This window comes from Miniopterus natalensis, chromosome 10, assembly GCF_054644295.1.
Source record: "Miniopterus natalensis isolate mMinNat1 chromosome 10, mMinNat1.hap1, whole genome shotgun sequence".
Taxonomy (NCBI): domain Eukaryota; kingdom Metazoa; phylum Chordata; class Mammalia; order Chiroptera; family Miniopteridae; genus Miniopterus; species Miniopterus natalensis.
Window position 1 is genome coordinate 78685591 of NC_142090.1, and position 20447 is coordinate 78706037.

The window sequence follows — 20447 nt, forward strand, 5'->3', positions numbered from 1 at the left end:
GAACTTAGGCTTTATTCATTTTATTTAGCTTTGAAAGATTAGAAAGGAAATTGTGCCTGTAATTCATCAATTTAAAAAATATTTTTCTTTAGGTTACTGTATCTTGCTTTAAAGATAAAGATTCCCTTATTTTAAGCTGCTTTTCTTTTATTTGTTTAATTGGCAAAGGGGAGAGAGAGAGAGGAGGGGGAGACAGGGAGAGAGAGGGAGGGAGACAGGGAGAGAGGGGGAGACAAGGAGGGGGAGACAGGGAGAGAGATAGAGGGGGAGACGGGGGAGGGACGGGGAGACAGGGAGGGAGGGAGACAGGGAGAGGGGGGAGAGGGAGGAAAGGATCTTTTTTATTTGATTTGCATTTTGGTTACAGTATAATCTATTCCTTTTTTCTCTCTCTTTTTCAGTTACAGTTGCCATCCATTTAATATTAGTTTTAGGCCTATAGCACAGTGGTTAGACATTTATATAATTTACGAAGTGATCCCCCCATTAAGCTTAGCACCCACCTGGCACCACACGCAGTCATTACAATGTTATTGACTCCGTTCCCTGTGCTGCTCTCACATCCCCATGACTATTTTGTAACTACCAGTTTGTACTTCTTACTTTCTTCACCTTTTTCACCCAGTTCCCCAGCCCCTCTCCCATCTGGCAACCATCAGTTTGTTTCCGTATTTATGAATCTGTTTCTGTTTTGTTTGCTCAGTTATATTGTTTTTTTAGATCCCAAATATAAGTGAAATCATATGGTATTTGTCTTCCCCTGTCCAACTTATTTCACTTGATATAATACCCTCCAGGTCCGTCCGTGCTGTCGCAAATGGTAAGATTTCATTCATTTTTATGGCTGAGTAATATTCCAGAGTAGAAGATGTCTTCTTTGGAGAAAGGTCTCCTTAGGTCCTCCGCCCATTTTTGATTGGATTGTTTGCTTTTTGGTTGTTAACTTGTTTGAGTTCTTTATAAATTTTGGGCATTAACCCCTTATCAGATGTATCATTGGCAAATATCCCTTCTAATTGGTAGGCTGTCTTTCCATTTTGTTCACAGTTTCCTTTCATGTACAAAGACTTTTTTGTTTGATGTAGTCCCATTTGTTTATTTTTTCTTTTGTTTTCTTTGCCTGATGAGATATATCAGAAAAAATTTTACTAAGATCAGTGTCAGAGAGTTTACTGCCTACGTTTTCTTCTAGGAGTTTTATGGTTCGGGGTCTTAACATTCTTACACTGTTCACCCTGTGCCCCTCTATTATCATACTTGTAACTCTCACCTATAATACCTCTTGTATTTTAATGTTGGAAGGCATTTTAGTCTGAGGCAAGCACATTAATTAGTTAGAGTTGTGTGTTGTGGTTTTGAGCATGACAGGTTGAGGCGGAGACAGGGATTTGCATTGTAGTCTATCATTTACTTGACATGCGACTTTTGAGCAAGTAACTGAACCCCCCTGAGCCTCTGTCTGCTCAGCTGATACAGGAGTAGCGCTGTGAGGACTGTTTGAGATAACATGTGGAAGACAGCGCAGGACCTCCCCCACGGGAGACACTCAATTCCTGATGACTTATTTTATTTTATTTTATTATGACTGAAAGCGATTTATTTCTTTTGCGTCAGATGTTCTAAAACTGCCTCGGCAGATTACGTAAAGAAATTCTTGGCTGTTACTTTGAAACCCTGATCGATTTCTTCTGGAAAGGAGGCAAACATGTAACGTGTGCTAATTATACAATCAGAATAACAGTCTTTCAAATATTTCTGTGCTGCCTTACCAGGCATTTGAGATTGAAAGCAGATCCAGTCTGTTTCTCCAAAAACTGAACTCAGTGCTGGGAGATAATCTCTCTTTTGGAGGCAAAGAATGATTTGTACTGATATTTTGGAACTAACACTGAAGGATCTCTGGCTGTAGAACTGCGGCTTAGATATAACATCAGAAGGAAAGATTTACAGTGTGATGGGTGAGGCTACAGGGGGGAGTGGAACTAGCTCTAGGTTGATATTGGGTGAACCTATTTAAATCCAGATTCTACCTGGTAATTATAGATCCTTTGTCTCAGTGTCACTTCTAAAATAATGGTTATAATGCGAATTCACAAGGATATGGAGATATCAAGAAAGGTAACATCATAAAGTACCTTCACCTAGAATCTGGCCCACCGCAGATGCTGAGGAAATGCTCCGTGCACCGGTCTTCCTGCCCTGTTGGAGGTGTTTCCATGGAAACTGCCTCTTTTCACCGAAACCCCCTGCTTTTGAGTCTCCCTGACCTTGAGCTTTCATTTCTGACCTGTTACTATGTTCGCCTGTTCCATACAAGGAAGACTGGTCCTGTCACATAACTCGCCTGGTAGAGTTTCAGGGAAAGATATGTAAAGGGAAATAAGATGGTACCTACTTGCCAGTGACACATTGAGGAGCCGGCGGAAAACGCATCGGTGCCAACTAACGACCTCTTCCTCGCTCTCCGTCACAGTCAGCAAAAGCATGTTATTCTGCAGGTTATCTTCTGTTCTTTCTCTTAGTCCCCTGTCTTTTTTCCACAAGGCATGAAGATAGCAGGGATTATTTTAAGTTCTATGTTTAGTTCAGAGCTTCCAGGTCGGGGGTGTTCTCTTGCCAGGAGAGGAGAGAGATGTGCCTGTCATCACTTACGTTTAACGGCCTATCTCCAGAGCTGGCTGGGAGACTGGCATAGCAGCCAGCATCCATGGGGGGGTGAAAGCAGACCCCAGGTCAGTACAAAGCATTAAGGCTCTCAGCCCCCCAGATGAGGTGTCCCTTATAGGGATGACTGTAAAATGTATCTAGGAAAACATCAGAACTTAGGCAGCAGTTACAGAGAATCTTGGAAGGGGCTGTGTCCCAGGATCCGATTTGGAGCATGTGTTCACTATTGGAGAAAGCACAGGGAGTGTGGTCTGCAGGTAACATCTGGACCAGTTTCTTCTCCAAATGTCTGTTTAGGTTTGTTTCCTTTAGACACTGAAGGGAGTGGGGGGGAGAGGGGCAAAGCACTAATCTGAATAATTCTGGAAAATGGTGCTTTGGGTGTTGTGAGTCTAAGGGGCAAAAGGAACTGTCACAAATGCTGCACTCGGGTGAGTGAACGTGTTTCTCGTGGAGGTATGGACTGTCGATCCTGAAACTGCTCGGTGTATGCTAGGATTAAACGCGGGGTAGAGTGATGGAAGAGGAGCCCTGCAGTATTGCACTGCAGTCGCAGGTGGGAGCATGCACTCGTGGTTTTTAAAATATATCTGTATATACAGGTGCGGAGATACAAAAACAGAATAGATGTGTGTGTGCCCGGGCTGTGGCCAGAGTGCATACTGTTCCTTGGCTCTGTCTGCTGAGAGGACCTGGACTCAAAGACACGCCAGCAGGACTGAGCATTCCCGGTGACCGGGTTTTGGTTTCTAAATACCATCTCCAATAAAGGGAACAAGGCTAGTTATGCAGGCAATGTGTGCTTGTCTTAAAACGTAGCTTTATATTCTGTGTGGGTTTTTTTTTTTTACTTTCTTCATCATAAATGTTGTCCTGAGTGTGAGAAAACATTTCTCAGGACTAAAAGTGCATCCAAATCCAAGAAATGTTTGCGTTAAAGGTAAACAGTAATAGCCCCTTTATCTATAAGACAAAAAATACACAATTTTAAAACTTGAACAACAGCAGAGACAGGAACGGAGGCTCCGTCGAGGAGAAGTGATTCCGAGCAGAGGCTGGGAGCACAGGAGGGTCCTGGAGGTTTTACGTTGCCACAGAGGCTGCAGGATCCTCACAGGACGTGGAGAGCCCCGCGAGCGCTCAGCAGCTGGAGCAGTCTTAACAACAAAATAAATAATGATGCTATTGGATTATAACCCACAGAATAAAATAAATACCCACGAACCTATATTGACATAGATAAATAACTGAATAACTAACTGGGGGTAAGGGACAGCTCTTCCTTACAGTAAACTCCACTTAACTATAGAGGGCATGAGGGAAATGCAAAATGACTGTTAGGCAAATGCCAGGCTGATGATTATTGCAGGTGAGACCCACCGGTGGGTGCTCACGTCGGTGGGAGAAAGTTGGAGGAGAAACGGGGTGTTTGCATAGTCTCGAGGTGTCCCCCAAGTATACTCATCAGTTAGAAAGGGAAACATATTACTTTACAGCAGAGAAAACTTGCAGACGGCACCTTAACCAATGATCACAGTTAACATCACTAGTAATAAGACATCCCTGCCGTGTACCAATGATATGAGTCGCTAAGAAACAAACATGACTTCTATGGTATTCTTGACAGAAAGACAGATCCTCAGTGTAATCATGAGGAAGCAACAGACAAAACCAAACTGAAAAACATTCCAGAAAATAACTCATCAGTGAGCCTCAAAAGTGTCAAGGTCGCGAGCAACTGAGCAGCTCTCGCCGCTGAGATGAGACCAGAGGGCACAGTGACTAAATGCAGCAGGGACTCGGACCAGGTCCCGGGCCAGAGCAGGCGGAGTGGAAGAGCTGGTGAGGCGGGCGTGAAGCTGCAGGCCGACTGTCCGCGGTGCCCGGCCGGTGTTGACCTGGTCGCCATCACTGCTCCGGTTATGTAAGCTGCTGCGGAGGCCAAGGGTACGCGGGAGCTTGGCTGGCAACTCCTGCTAGAGCCTTATCTGGGCTGCGCAGGGCAGGCGTGGGATTAACCACTCTGAACTCCAGCCTTCAGGCTGGTAAATATTTGTCTTTTTAAACTATGAAATGATTAAGAAAATAGATATTCCAACCTCTACCGGGGGAGGAGGAGAGGGGAGAATTGATGCTACTTGCTCCCTGTTGCTCAGGGTTTCTTGCATCTTTTTAGCAGGTGGATAGGGCGGCACCCTCCCGGATCCCGTCACCTCACAGAATAGCTCCCGAGGTGTGTTGGGACCTTAGAGAGATGTCCCCGGCTAAGCAGGCCGAAAGCTTGGCTGCCCTGTGACTCTCTTTATTTGTCATAATTTTGTATTATCCCAGTGCTTTCACATAAGTTACCACACTCGATTTTCACACCAACCCTAAAATAAGGAGGGAAGATGTCACCACACTGTGTAGAGGACACAGGCTTGGAGACTTCAAGCAGTTTGCCCAACGTGGCAGAGCCAGTGCTGGGGAGAGCAGGCGGGAGACGAGCAAGCTGGCTGCCTGGCTCTGAGGCTCATTCTACCCCACCCTGCCTGGGGTGGAGCAAGATTGCGTCAGGCTTGCCTCTGCCTCTCACCTGCTTGTCCTGGCCCTTTAAAGCCATTTTTACACGTCTCTGCCTGTATCTGCTAAAAAATTGAAGCCTGGTATTGGCCAGAGCTGGAGGGCAAACCAGAAGTCACATAAGAAATCGTGTTTGCCACTCGCCCTGCACACCGTCTCGTGCCACAGCCTGCAACACAACAGCAACAGGGCTGCAGGTGGGGGCTTCTGGTTTTCTGTTACATTGCCTTTTAGGGAGGGTTCATCCCAGCCATGTTCTGAGTGAGGTTCACAAGCCGTTAAAATCGATCCCATATCAGCGTGTGAGCTTTCCTACTTCCTGCATCTGGGACACAGGGGACTGGTGTAGTCCTCCATCTGGACTCAGCATATACTTAGCAACGAAAAAGCGTATGTGAAATGTAGTCTGAGGCATTGGAGGGAAGCCTGAAGGAAGTCTGCATGAGAAGTGCCAGAACACGAAGATCCTGTGTTCAAAGGAGGGAATCGGGCCGGGCTCGGGGTGCTGCCTCCTGCAGGCTCCGAGCTCCCACGTCTGCGGGGCTGCCTGCCTCTCCACGCTCAGGAGGCTTAATGCTCGCTCCTTGTGGCCCCAAGTCCCGGCAGCGTGGAATCTTAACGTTGCGCGTTCCTGTTTGAAATCCCTAATAAAAGTGGGACGTTTTTGCGGGGCTGTCCTTGTCAGTGTTTTGTTTGGAACGCATCCTATCCTTCAGGGGCCTCCAAAGACTCACCACTCCACCCTCTGAAACACTCTGTTGTGAGCTGAAAGGGAGCCAGGACACGAGGCCCTGTTCTGTCTGGGATGGAGCGGGAGGGACAGTGTGTGTGTTTGTCGTGTTCCCAACGTAGCCAGGTCTTCGAGTCGCCGTCCCACATTGGTCTTATTTGTGTATGTCACAGAAAGGAAATGTATTTTCTGAATTGTTAAGAGTTTGAATATATTTACTATCACCCTTTGGAAGGTTTGGCCCCAGCCTTGTCCTGAGGTTTGTTTTCCATCAGTCTGAGCCTCGAATATAAAAGAGTTTCCACAGTGGCCGGGATGTTACCTGTCATTTTAATGATCAGATGGAGCGACGTTAAATTATGAGACGACCTGGACAACAACCAGGCTTCAGAACCACTTCAATAGAGTGTTAGTGAGCTGCCCAGTGCCCTGGGTGGGGGTAAAAAAAAAAGTAAATAAAGTGTCAGCCAAGCTTTTCAAGACAGATGAGAGAATTACCCAATTCCCTCAGCCTCTTCACTTAAGTCTGAGGCAAAGGTTGGCTGAAAAATTTAAAAACTAAGCAGTTTATGTTCAACTGGGTGGATTTCATTCATTTGGGAGAGGCCAGCAACCCCAAAGCGAGTCTGTAGTGTCTGTCGTGTAGCTGGTTTATCCTGCATGCTGCTACTCACAGATGCCGCAAAAAGTTTTGTTCAGTTGGCCTCTGTTTTAAGTAATTTATTCAGAATAACAATAGCAGTTGCTATCACTTATTGGCTGTCTTTGTAGCGTTTTTGTGTGCCTGACTTACTCTTGTGTAGATCGTCTCCTTTAATCTTTTCAAAAGGCCTAAGCTGGGTACCATTACTGACCCATTTTACAGATGACTGAGCAGAGGCTTCGGCGGTCTCCCCTGAGACCGTGCCCCTGTGGAGCGGACTGAAGCCCTGCATCCACCCGCAGCGTGTGCTCTCACCAGCACACTCCGTGGTCTCTGTCACCGAGCTCAGTCCGTCCAGGCGACATGGTCCGTTGATGACGGGTCTACCGGGTGATCCCCTGAGAACAGAGAGCGAATCATGTGCCGTTGCCTCGCGAGACAGTGGAAGAAACTGAGTTTTTTGATGTGGGTGTTGAGCGTCCACATGACATCATTGTAGGCACTTTGGAAGTAAGCTCCTGGAAGTTAGGTAGAGAGGGAGGTGGGCAGTCATCAGGAGGTAAGACTGCTTATTTGTATGCAAACTGATTGCTGTTCGTTATGGCCCCGGATGAGCCTGTTCCCCTTTAAGGGAGGGATACCCATGTGCCGCTCATGAGACCAGAGACTACATCAAAGAATCCTGCAGCGACCGAACCGGAGTGTCCTGGGAGGTTGTTAAGGATCATTTCACCGAGGGGAAAATTTTTACAGATAAAACTAGCAGATGGGCCTGTTCATTTGTCTCTTCTAAAGGTATCTGAAGGGGGTACAACAGGAATCCTTCCAGTTCAACCATTTATAGGGAGACAGATTCAGCCAGGATGCTGAGATAATTGGGGACTTTTAAAGTTTTATGAGCTGAGGGTTTCCACAAAAATCACTGCTACCCGCGGTTCAGTAACTTGGAGGGTTAGAGGTTTCACCTCCTCTGCCCTGGGAACCGTGTCACTCAGAGCAGAACCTGTGGGAAGAGGGAAGACTCTTGTCAACACTGGCGAGTAGCCGTTCCTTCGGGCTCTTTCCTGCAGCCAGACATTGGCCACAGCCTGCGGAGAAAGTGTTTGCCTACCCTACTGAAAGGTGTGTGTGTGAGCAAGACCTCAGTTCTAAAATGACCATTTGCGCCCGGCTGGCATGGCTCAGCGGTTGAGCATCGACCCATGAATCAGGAGGGTCACGGTTCGATTCCTGGTCAGGGCACAGGCCTGGGTTGTGGGCTCCATCCCCAGTGGGGGGCGTGCAGGAGGCAGCCGATCAGTGACTCTCATCATTGGTGTTTCTCTCTCTCTCTTCCTCTCCCTTCCTCTCTCAGAAATCAATAAAAACATATTAAAAATGACCATTTGGGGCCAAGATATTTGGTATTCATTTAGGGGGAAAGACTATATAGAGCACATTAGTTTAAAAATGCAGTAGTTTTCTGGTGGATTTAGATGATAGTAGGGTAAGTTCTCGCTGGCAGAATGGAAGGTCCCTGCTTGCCCCGAGCCTCTAATTTATTTCCATAAGCATCACGGCCCTGGTACATTAAGCCCATTTTCTTGTACGTGAAAAGCCACTTTACCCAGTCTGTAGAACAGGTTTGCTTTATGGCCTGTCTAGTTGTATCTCTGATGACAAATAGATATCAAATAAAGAACCAGTTGTTGCAGCTTCCTCAGAGGCTTTGGCAAGATCTCCTTCCCCAGCAGCCCAGCTGACACTCAGGGCCCAGCTGACAGATGGCTGGTTTTGCTTTCATGAGTTAGAAGTGCCACCTGCCAGGAGGGTGTGTCCTGGTTTAGGGACGCGGGAGCTTTACTGGTTCCAGAATGATGACAGTCACTAACATTTATATGATATTCTGAGCTTCCCAAAATCGTTGATAGGATCTCATTTTATCCTTATGGTGTCTTTTTAAAAAAATACAAGCCATAGCATACATAAGATACACTGTTTCTGTTTGAATTTAAACACACAGACACACAGACACAGACACACAGCCCGATTTCCAGAAGTATTCACTATCAATTTCTTAGTGGATTAATATCCTCTTATTTTTCTTTCCATATTTTCTCTTTTTTGTCATCTCTGGACAGTTGTTCCACACCCGTTCAGACCCAGAGCCTACCAGAGGCCTTTGCGGCACACCATGATCATTTGTCCTTTATATTTTCTTTTTCATAAGATTTGATGTAAAATTGTGACTCCTCTTGTGTCTCCTCGGTTTTCCCACCCACTCTCAACCTCTTTTTCCCTCGCCAAATGTTGACCCAAAGCCTTTGAGTCAAGCACAGCAGGGTCAGGGGTCAGAAAGGCCTCTCAGACACGGGCGGGTTTGGGGAAAAAAGTAGTTCAGGCCGAGATGGAGGGAAAGGGGTTCCTGTCCCGGAGGCACCGAGGTGAGGACGGCGGGGTGGGTTCTGGGAACCTGCGTAGGCCGGTGAGGAGGTGCCCGCGGGGAGGCTGGGGAGAGGCCAGAGTGAAGGCCAGGCCAGGTCAGAGTGGGGGAACTTCGGCCTCTCCCTGAGAAGCCCACGGAGCCATCGCAGGCCTTTAGGAGGAGAGTGTGATACGGTCCCTGTCCTCTTTTCATGTTTACACCTGGTTTCTACAAAAATTGATATATTTTTTGATGAGTCTGATGATTACAAGGTCACGCTGACGTGGTCAGTGTCCCTGAGCACCTTGGTCCCTTTAGTTTCTATTTCTACTCACCTGACATGCTGCTCATTTCAATTTCGTTCAGTTCAGTAGACATTCATATGGGGCGTCTGAAGCCTTCAGGAGCTGACCTGGTGCATTATAATTTACATGGGCTTACAGAGGACGTGGGGATTAGGTCATCAAAGATGTTTTCGAAATAAGCTCAGTAAACATCGTTCCCAGTTCTCGAGTTGCCTTGTGGAGCAGGTCCTGATAGGACCGCGTGGTGCTGTCCATCCTGCTGGTGGGAGCGCCGCGCCCCACCTGCTCCTGCCTTGTTTTCAGAGCTTCATTGTACACAGACACCTTCACCCCCCCCCATGTTTATAAAGACTCGGTTTGCAAAAGGGCAGCTCGGGGTGTATGGGGGGGGGGAGAAAAGGAAGTGTGGGGAGCTTTGCTGCCCTCCACCCCCAAAGGAAGCGAGGGAAGGCTCGTCCAAGTTGTTTTCCAGTTGGAAGCGAGTCCTAGAACCAGAGCTTGGACGAAACCTGGCTTTTTATTGCCAGAATAGAGCAGAAGATGGAAATGGAGGTAAATGTAATTCAAAGCAATGGTAAACTTTGAGGATGGCCTGCCTTCTCTGGAATTGGAGATTTATGCTGGTAAAGTGTCAGGGAGGAGTTTGAAATGTTTATGTTACCGGAGTGTGAAAAACACCATCCAGTTGTTTATCTTATCTCTCTTGGGCTTGCTGTTAACACGTTTCGATTCGAAGTAGCCTGGGAGAAAGAAACCGCTCCCGGCCATAACTCGGCGCCCCAGTGGAAATGAGATGGGCCTTTTTCCCGCGTCCTGAGCAGCTTCCCAGGCAGACAGATGTCTCTGCACCTTCCTCTGCAGTTCCCTCACCCACAAGTAACGCTTATCAAGCGCTGGAATTACAAGTGCTCTGTTACTTCCTTCTAACTTTAGCTCCTACAAAAAATTACTGCAGGGATCTTATTTCCCTTCTGGGCTGCACATCCTGCTGTTGTACCTGTTCGATCTCACAGATGCTCCGTGTGTTCTCACCCCACAGGGTTCATTTCTTACAGATATGTGTCAGCTAAAGCAGGGGCTTCCCGAGAACCTGGGTTCACAGAGCAACCAGGCGTGCACGCCGTGTGTGCATGGGGCAGTAAGTCCTATACGGCGTTCCTGCATTCTGCTGCAGTGACTTCCCTGCCTCCCCGTGGGAGAGCAGATAACACTGTGTGAACCACAGAGAGGATTTCGGTTCCCGTTGCCTCTGATCTCTTAGCCTAAATTCATTCATTCAAGTCAACAAGTAATGATTGTGTGCCTACTGTGCGCCACGGGCCATTCTAGGGCTTGGGATACAGCAGCAGACGACAGAGTCAAGGATCCCTGCCAATCTGGAGCCCTTATTCTAGCAGGGGGCGCCTGTAACAGCAGCATGATGAATTACTGAGCTACGGAGTATGTTAAAAAACAGTAAGTGTTGGTGTCAAAAGGGGATACTTTGGAAAAAGCAAAAAACTGTTGAAAAGGGGCAGTTGCAAGATGATAACTTTAAATTGGACTGTTGAGGAGGCTCCTTTTGAGCAAAGACTTGGAGAAGGTGAGGGATTTATCTGTGAAGAGGTGAGAGACATACGTGCCGCAGGTAAAGAGAGTGGGCCCAGCAGGTGCCAGGAACAGCAAGGAGGCCGGTGAGGCCGAGGGGTCCGACTTCTGCTCTTTCTCCGGGTGAAATGGGAGGACCATCTTGACCAGAGGAGTGATGTGCTCTTGCCTTACCTTCCGGAAGGATCCCTGGCTGCTGTATTGAGCATAGTCGGTAGGGAGGTGGGGTGGGGTCAAAGGTAGAAGTGGGAAGTCAGACCAAAGGTTACTCAGGTGAGTAATTTAGCAGTAATTCAGACAGGAGATGCTGGCGGATTTTACCAGAGTGGTAGTAGTGGTGAAGGTGGTGAGAAGCAGTCTGATTCGGGGTATATTTTAAGTGTAGAGACAGCAGGCTTTCCTAACACAGTGGCCTTGATATGTGAGAGGAGGAAGAAGGGAGTCCAGAGCGACCCCAAGAGCTTTGGGTCAAGCCACCAGAAGGATGGAGTTGAGATGGGAAAGGCTGTGGGGTGGATAGGTTGGTGGGGAAGATCACCAGGAGGGCAGTTTGGGACACGCTGAGTTTGGGATGCTGTTGGATATCCACGCGGAGGTACTGAGTAAGTACGTAGTTTGATCTATGAGTCTGAAGGTCAGGAGAGAAAGCTGGGCTGAGGTGGTAAAATTAGGAGTTGCCAGCGTGAAAATGTTACTTAAACCCCGAGGCTGGATCAGTCACCAAGGAAGTGAGTTTAGAAAGGGGGTGCGGGTCAATACTGAGTGCCGGACGTTCTGACTTCTAGAACACAGCATGAACTACTTTGCCAGAGTGGACGAGTTACGTTCTTTGAGAAACAAGGTAGACAGGACACAGGAGCTGGGTGGCGTTTCCCAGGTTTAGTGCCTGCACCTCCGTGGGCTGCCCCAGCTCGCGGCCCGGGGAGGGTGTGTAGGACACTCGTCACAGACACCTGTCTCCTCGGGTTTGCGCATTCCTCAGCAAGCATATATTAAGCACCTACTCTCAGCATAAGAGAAAAAAAACTTAACTGCTTCTCTTTATGTGTTTACTTTGCTGTGGGAAGCTTATTTGTTTACCACGCAGGCTATGGAACCATCTGGAAACTAAAATAGAAAGGACCATACATGTGGCCACAATACTTTACTATTTTTAAGGGATCCTTAAACTTTCTCCATCACTAGAGATGAGGTCCGGACTAAATGCCTCTTTGTCGAGCATTGGTTCTTAGAGCGCTGGCGAGCGGCCGCCCGGACCCCTCGCTAAGAATCCCGCCCTTTTCCGGGAGCACTTGCCAACACCCATAAAGTATCCACCGGAGAATTAAAGTCATGTAAAAATAATTGGCATTTGCTTCCTTCGAGGCATACATTTAATGCGTAGCTTTATCCCCGCCGTGGCCGCCCCCTGTGCTTAGCAACCTAGGTCAGCAGACTTCCTCTCCAAGGTCATCCGCTGGCCATGCAGTTTCCCATGGGAAAGCGAACCAGCACCGCGTCACCCTCTTATCTTAACGCTCCATCCATTTGTGTCGCGCCGTCTGGTGGGTTTGGGTTTCCCAGTAGTAGTGGCGCTGCTGGCCAGTAGGAAACAATGAATGGGACTGCGCGTCTGACCGTCATGGTCGTCATCTGAGCCCTTTAAAAATTCCTCCTGGGATCTCAGAGGAGTGGGGACCTATGATAGCAGGTTATCAGTGATTTCATCTTGAACGTGCACACACTTTTCAAGTGGGTTATTTTAATGCCCCGTTGACAGTTTGGGTTTTGCAGGAAACATCCTACCGCTGGTCTGCTCACCCTGTCCTCAGCTTTACCGGAGCGTGTTTTTAGGGTGTCAAATAGAAATTTATGCTGTCCTCGGGGCGTGTGGCCTCGTGGCTGTAACTGTAATGACTAACTCGTGTTGGGGTTAGTGCTGAAAATAATAGCTAATGTTTATGGGGGGCTTACTCTGTGATAACCGTAGTGCTAGCATTAGCTCATTTCACCTTCATCTCTCATAAAGTAAACGCTGCATGTTCTGCTTTGTAGAGGAAAGGAAACTAACGCCCAGGCTTCCGTGACTTTGCTTAGGACACAGTGATACTCGCCACGCCTGCCCCCTTTCAGGATGTCCTGTGATCAGTGGGCTAGTTTATCATCTTGTGTACATTTCCCTTTTCTTCCAAATGTGACATTGTTCAATGTGCTATTCTGGAAATATATCATTAGGTAATGTAAGAGTTGCTTTAAAATAAGCCCTGGGTATTTATTGAGGTTTCTCGTCACACGTGAGAGAAGATGCTGAGGCAGGATCTCTCCGGATGGCTGTGTTCCCTCTTTCCCCTCAACCCGGTTATAACCAGAGTCACCCAGCTGAACTCCCGGTTTCATAATCACCACCTAGACACTGTCATTACCGAAAACAGCGCAGTTTGGTTGAGATGATGGCTTCCAGTTGGGTTGTGGGAAGAAACTCGAGTTGAAGACATGTTGCCAGGACCGTTGGGGAATTAATAGCCGCTCCACGCGAGAGGGAGGCCGTGACAAACACCGGCTCTCTCATTGTATAGAGTCCGGGCAAAGGAGAGTTATGTTCTTACGATTTCATTTTTTTCTTGGAAATGATTATTTCAGGGCGATTGGCTTCCCTTCTTTCTCAGCTGTAGCTGTAATGTTTTATTTGTATGTGTGTGCTTTTGAGAGAGAGCTGGTCTCTGAAGAGGGAGTTGGAAAGTATTTCAAATGGAAATGTCTTAAAATTGTCTCTTTCCAGTTATACATTGGATTTCCTTAGGACTGAGGAACAAAATGGGAATTAAAAACCACACCAGCTTCTCTTTGAAAAGAAGACACTGTACTGACCAGTCTTGAAAAGAGCTGGTCAAAGGCAGTAGATCTCGCATTTTGCTCCAGACGTGGACCGACTGGCAGGGAAAAGCGAGTGTTAACTTTCCCTGCTTCCCCGCCTTCCCTCCACGGCTGCCCACACTTCTGTGTCTGTTTGGAAGACTTAATGGCCTTGCTAACAGGTGGGACAATTGTGATGAGAGACTCTAACCAAATAGTGACTAGTACTGTTTCTTCTTTAAGTTCTGTGTTTCTGTTCTTCCTGGGTGTGCCTTTCTAAGAGCTCCAGGTTAAAACTGAATGTGTCAGAAAAACAGATGTAATGCAGACAGATAGGTTGGTCCTCATTCCCTTCAGTGAACCACGCTTTGAGTTCCTGAGCAGAATTTTCCGGTACCTTCTCTCCGCATCAAACGAAGCTGTGCCGACCCAGCTCCCCCTCCGAGTTTTGTTGCATCGTAAGTGGTTAACCCTCCCTGGGGCCGGACGACAGCTCACCTACATATGGTAGGGGGTCGTGCACTGACACTGCGGACGGATCACTCTTGCCAGCAATTAATTGGGGAATTCGCTTTATGAAGCCCTGTTTACAGACGGACATCTGGAGAAATTCTTACCCTGGACCCAGTCCAGCCTGTTGGATTTATGGACTGCGCTTGGTTTCTGTAAATAGGACTCTCTTCGTGCTCGCTCAATTCTGTTTACATAATTATCAGAGGATGCAAACAGCTACGTCCCTGTGTTTCTTAATCCTCTGAACCAAGTGGACCTAAGTTCCAAGCGTGGTCCAGTTCAGAGTGCGTGGACACCTACCATCGTCCGAGCTGCGGGAACATCTCCATGCCAGGAGCACCCTGCTCGCTGAAATCCAGACTCTCCGGCTGGAGCCCTCCCCCCAGGGGACTTAGTATTCAGCCTTTATGGGGAGTTTAAGACTTGTTGCGACACATGCTAGACCTCTTAAAATATATTAGACTCCCTTTTAGTCACACACTTGGTCTCTGCGGCGAGGTGTGAGATGGAAACATTTTCAAACGTAGGTGCGTGCAGAGTCTTGAACACATTTTGAGTGCTCGCCGTGGGGGGGTGTGGGGATCAAGGTTCGTTTCCAGGCAGTGGAGCTGAGCTCCCGAACATTTCACAGGGTGTCCCGTTGGACACCATCACAGTGACCTTCACCTGCGTCTCCGTGGTTGAGCACTATTATCTCTGTCGCTAGGGATGAGCTACCGTCAGTGAGGTCAGCGTGGAGGAGGGGAGGAAAGCTGTTGACTGGGGCGAGGGGAGGGGAAGGGAGGGAGACGGGGGGAGGGAGAGACAGAGCATAAGAAAACTTTTTCAAATGACTGTATTTACAGGAACTTTTTAACTACTCATAGTCTCTTGGGGAAGTCCTTCGTGTTTAAGACGGTGAAATATTCTTTTCAAAGCACCCATTCCCCACACATCACATGAACTAGGAACCTTTGAAATGGAGTCTGAATGTTAACCTCAAAAAACACTTTATCCATCAAGTAAGTCCTGATTAAAAGGATCACTGGTGTAGGTTTTGAGGTTTCTGCTGTTTCTAATTCTCAGTGGCAGTTCAGGCCCGTGAGCCCAAGACTCTTGGGTTGGCAAGTCCGAGCAAGGGCTGCGGCCCTCCCTGTCCCTGGTTCTCAGTTCTCCTGGCTTCATTCCTCTCAAATACATGAAGAGAAAAGAACCGATTTCTCCTTCCCGAGGAAAGGATTTGTACCCAGGCGCCCAGTTGATTGCCAAGGTCACTGTGGCAGGAAAAGAAATCAGCAAAGTTCTGAAATATGCCCGAAGAATAGCTTGCCAACCCTCTGGATTTTCTGTATCATTGAAAGGAAGTACTAATCAGTACAAGCGAATCCACTGAGATTTTTCTGGAAAAAGAGGTGTGTTCTTGAGAAAGCTCTACTGGTTTGGGAAGCCGGAGAACCAGGCACTAGCTCTGGGACTTTAGGGCCATCAGCTACCCTTTACGAGCCCCTGTTTTGCTATCTACTAAATGAAGGAACTTAAACTAAAAGCTGAAGTTCTTGGATCCCATAGAAATGGTGCGGAAAGTGCACCTATGCTGAGAAAATGTATAAAGGCGGAGAGGGTCCAATGTACCGTATGCTAAGCCTTGTGCTGGATGCCCATGGTCTTGCAATCCTTATGAAAGGCCTCAGTAAGACCCCATTTTACAGATGAAAGGCCTCAGACCCCCATTTTACAGATGGGGCAACTGGTAACCCGCCCTGGGTCCTGCAGCCAGATCCAGCCTGGGCCACAACCGGGAACTGCGCAGCCGTTGAGCTTCGCCGGTGATCTCCTTCCCCTGTAGTGGCCTCTCCAGTCGTTGCCCACTTGGCTTTCCCTTTTGATAGAGGAGGAGCACCTGGAGACAGTCCTAAAACAGTGGGGACCCTCAGAATTTATGAAAAGAAACTGTTAAAATTTCCCCACAGTCTAATCATGAGAAAAAACACCAGACAAATTTCAGTCGAAGGGCATTCTGAACATACCCCTGCCAGCACTCAGAACCGGCCAGGCCCTCAGAAACAAGGGAAGTCAGACTCCGTCACCCCAAGACCAGCCGGAGGAGGCATGGCAGCTACTGCCACAAGTCACTGAACTTGTGGGAGCTTCGTTTTCTTCTCTGTAAACAGAATAGCAGCACCTATTTCATGGTGTGGTTTGTAGGAACTAAATGAGAAAGCGTGGGCAGAGTTTCTAGCATTTAGAAAGTGCCTAATAATGATAGTTATTGTTACCATCATCTTTGGGCTTGGGAAAGAGATGAAAAATAAGCCTGGTAAAACCTGTATGGTTTTGTGAACCAATAAATTCAATTTAAAAAACACAAACAAGCCTGGCTCCTCTGGATGGGCCCTTGCCATTTGCAGGGACAGCTGGGCTATTGCAGTCATTGCCTGATGGGTGATTCTAACACTTCCTGCCGGGAGCCCCTGAGGCTACAACTAATTCTTATTTTATGTGCGTGGAAACGTGATTCTTTCCAGTTTTCCTCGGCATCCATTTCTTTTTCAGAGATGACACGGAGGGATGAATGGTAAGGTGTATTTTCCTGAGACCTGGGGTCCTGCCATTTCCCTCCCACTTGAATTATGTTTTTTACAAATCAATGCTATCGATCCCCCGTCTTTCTGCATAAACCCCCTCACTGTAAAGTCCAACTTGAGTGTGGAGGCTTTGGACTCGGTGTATGAGAAACCTCAGGAAAAAATCACACTTCATTAACAAGAATGGCTTGGGGAAAAAACCTGTGCAGTGTACAGCATGTTAGTGTGTGTCCAGGAAATGGTGGCAGATGGTAAAATCAAGTTGTAGACGCCGCCAGGAAATCCTCACCTGAGTTTCCCATGCAAGGTTCCGGTGGGTGAAATCAGGTGAGTTATGCCCACTGTAGTGCCAGCTCATACTCCAGCCCCTGGGAGTTGACTCGGAATTGAAAGCTCCCACAGTGCGGCTCCTGGCTTTGCTGCTGAATTATGAGGTGTCTGGATCTGAGCTGGGAAGTGCAGGGATTGAGGGATAGAATCTAATTCCAGAGAAATAGCCCACGGTCACCCGCAGCCTTCCTTGTTGCTCCAGGAAGGCTTATTTCCCTCACGATCAGCTGGCTTTGTTTTTGTAGTTTCCGATGCTCTGGTATAAAGGGGATTCCTGCCGTTCCCGTATGGATATCACATGTTCTGTAGGCTTTGTCTTCCCTGACCTCATAAAGGATCAGCATGGGACATGCCCAACACCGGCCAGGCTGATTGGTACATTTTTTTAACCTGTGATTGTCACGTGAAGAGGCAGGTTTTCCAGTACGTTGCTTAAAACATTGTATTTTTCCACCAGGTGGCTGTGCTCCGATCCCAGAGTCAGACCTAGAAGAAAGATCAGTAGAACAAGACTCCGCTGAACTGTTCAGCAGCCACAAGCACCTCATTGCAGAGATGCCCCTGCCTGGTAAGAGAATGGGTGGCCTTCGCAGGTGACAGGTCCTGGCCTCCAGCCGCATGGGCCAGCCTCGTCATAGCAGAGGACGTTTCACAAAGCCGCTTGCTTTCCCAGCTTCTTGCTGCTTCCCCTCAGCTTTGCTGCAGCCCAGTTCGATCACTTGTGTGCTCCTTTCAACATTCAGACCTTTTCCTCTCTTACTCTCTTTTTTCTAGAAGTCTCACCCCTCCAAGGAGTCTCGGAGTAGCTCACGTAGAGGTGTCCGGTTGAGGGGAAGATGGCTTTCCCCAGACTGATGCTGTGAGGACCCCGTGCCCGGCACAGATGTAGGGCTGGCCCAGGCGCTCCATCTAGCTCACCTGTCTGGAGGGGACACTGTGTAGAGATGGGGACCGGGACTTTTTATTTTGCTAGGAGGACTCGTAGCACCACGGGCAAGTCCTTTGAAACTTCTCAGCAGGAAAGGATGTTGCTGCGGCTTGGTCCTCTGTACATTGGTCCAGCCACGGGATACGGTGAGATGACATCTTTCGGGGACAGACTTTATAACGCAGAGACCTAGATCCACAATAATTTGATACCCATTATTTTTCACAGAATTCTTATACAGCACATGTATCAAGTTTAATAAAACATCTCATTGTCAAACAATATCTTGGATTTGATTTATAATCAGAAGCTTATTTAGGTGATTTTTCTACATATTCTTTTCAAAGGAAAGAAATGGAAAGGAACTGAAAACGCTGCTACTCCATGGTAAGACCCAAATGGGATTGTTTTATAAGTAAAAGAATCCACAGAACTTTCATATGGTTTACTCTATTAGGCCAAAAGTAAGAGGTAAGTTTTCTTGTATTGTGTGTGAAAACATTTTAAGGAAGGGAGTACAGTAACATCTTCTTCATGACCCCAGCGGGTGATACCTTTTAAAAATACAGGTTAAAAAGGGATTCACACTTTATTACAATTAAAATGTATTGTTTTCAGCCTGGCCGGGTGTGGCTCAGCGGTTGAGCATCGACCTAGGACCCAGGAGATCAAGGTTTGATTCCCCATCAGGGCACATGCCCGGGTTGCAGGGTCCATCCCCAGCAGGGGGCGAGCAGGAGGCAGCCCATCAATGATGCAGCTCATCATTGATGTTTCTCTCTCTCTCTCTCCCTCTCCCTTCCTCTCTCTGAAATCAATAAAGATATATATACATATTTTAAAAGTAAGGTTTTCGTATGCAAGAAGTAAAAGAGACTTCACCCGTTTCAAGTTAAAAATACAGTTGCAAGACCTATTCATTTAAACAACAGTGTGTCTGCTGGTTTTGAAATGCCTCTCGGTCAGTACAGGGGAAATGGTTCATGGTTTTTCTTTTGTGAAATGCCAAAGGCTGCAGAGGATGTATTATTTATTATTTCTAGCCTTTTTTTAGGACATGCAGCAGAATATGTAATATTTTTAATGGTTAAGTGTGGGAGCGGGCAACTTCTAGATTTTGGGTCAGAGTCAGCCATAGGTTAATGTCACCCAGCAGTGGGGACCAGTAGGTGTCACGGCTGTCTGTGTGCCTGTTGTTGTAAAAACATGAAAAGACTGCGGGGATCCTGGGTGGCAGGGGCTATGGATATCTGTGCTGGTGGCAGAGGCTGCTGGGATTCCCCTGATCTTTTCTTCATGAAGGGAAATTGTGGTCCAGGGATTCCCTCTTGGCAACAAGCTGTGCAGGTAAAATGCTTCCTACAAGTTTCTATGCAGCCATCCTCAGTTGTGCTCAATGGGATTTTTGCGGCATCTCTCAGAGCTATTTCAATTCATAAGTAGTTGTCAAAATGCTGTTTCTATGGGGGATGAAGGTTGGGACCTCCTAGTCTACATCACTCTCAAGGGAAACCACTCCTATTTAATTTTTTAAATTTTATTTTACAGAATGTATCAGCCAGTAGTAGAAAAAGAAAAGATATAAAATGCATGTGGATTAGAAAGGAAGATACAAAATTGTCATTATTTGCAGATATTATGATTGTCTATATAGGAAACTCCCCACCCAAATTACAGATAAAATACACATAAACTATTTTAATCATTAAGAGTTAACAGGTTTGCTTGGCACCAAACCAATATATGCACAAGTGAATTTTATGTCTCTGCCATAGCAATTGGAAGTTAGAAATTTTAACACTAAAGATAGCACTTAAAATAGCAATAAAAATATAAAATGCCTACAGGGGAAATCTCACAAAGTATGTGTAAGCCTTTTATGTAGAAATGCATAAAATTTAAATTAGTGGGGAAAGAGAACATGTTCTTGAATGAGAAAACTCAAAATAGTAAAGATTATAGATTTTAATGCTATTCCAATAAAAAAATCCAGACAGGGCTTTTCATGGTCCTTGATGATCTGATTCTAAAATTTACATGGAAGAGTAAAAAAATAGTCACTCCTGAGAACTTGCTCTACCAAATGCCAGGTCTAACTGTAAAGCTGTGAGGCAGTGTGGAATTAATGCAGGTTATACTAATAGGCCAACGTAGCATAACAATGCATCCAGAAACAGAAACGTCCAATTATGACAGAGCTAATATTGCAGAACAGTGGGTAAGGAATGGACTTTTCAGTAAATGCTGTTGAGGCTATTGAAAGACCATATTGGGGAAAATGGAATTATTGAAGTATTACTCATACTCCAACATACAAAAAATCATTTTAACTTGGATTAAATATTTAAATGCCAAAGGAAAATATACATATATATGTATACA

The 20447-nt window shown here is 46.8% G+C and overlaps 1 protein-coding gene across 3 annotated transcripts in view; it reads left to right on the top strand.

Annotated features, from left to right (window-relative positions):
* Positions 1 to 18491, top strand: part of BBS9 (Bardet-Biedl syndrome 9) — a 265204-nt gene extending 246713 nt beyond the window's left edge. For all 3 annotated transcript variants that reach the window (XM_016222276.2, XM_087821252.1, XM_016222277.2), the window contains 2 exons: positions 17595 to 17705; positions 17912 to 18491. In XM_016222276.2, the coding sequence (XP_016077762.2) occupies positions 17595 to 17705; positions 17912 to 17943 (143 nt within the window). In that variant the 3' untranslated portion in view covers positions 17944 to 18491. The remainder of the gene's footprint in view (positions 1 to 17594; positions 17706 to 17911) is intronic.
* Positions 18492 to 20447: the final 1956 nt, after the last annotated feature.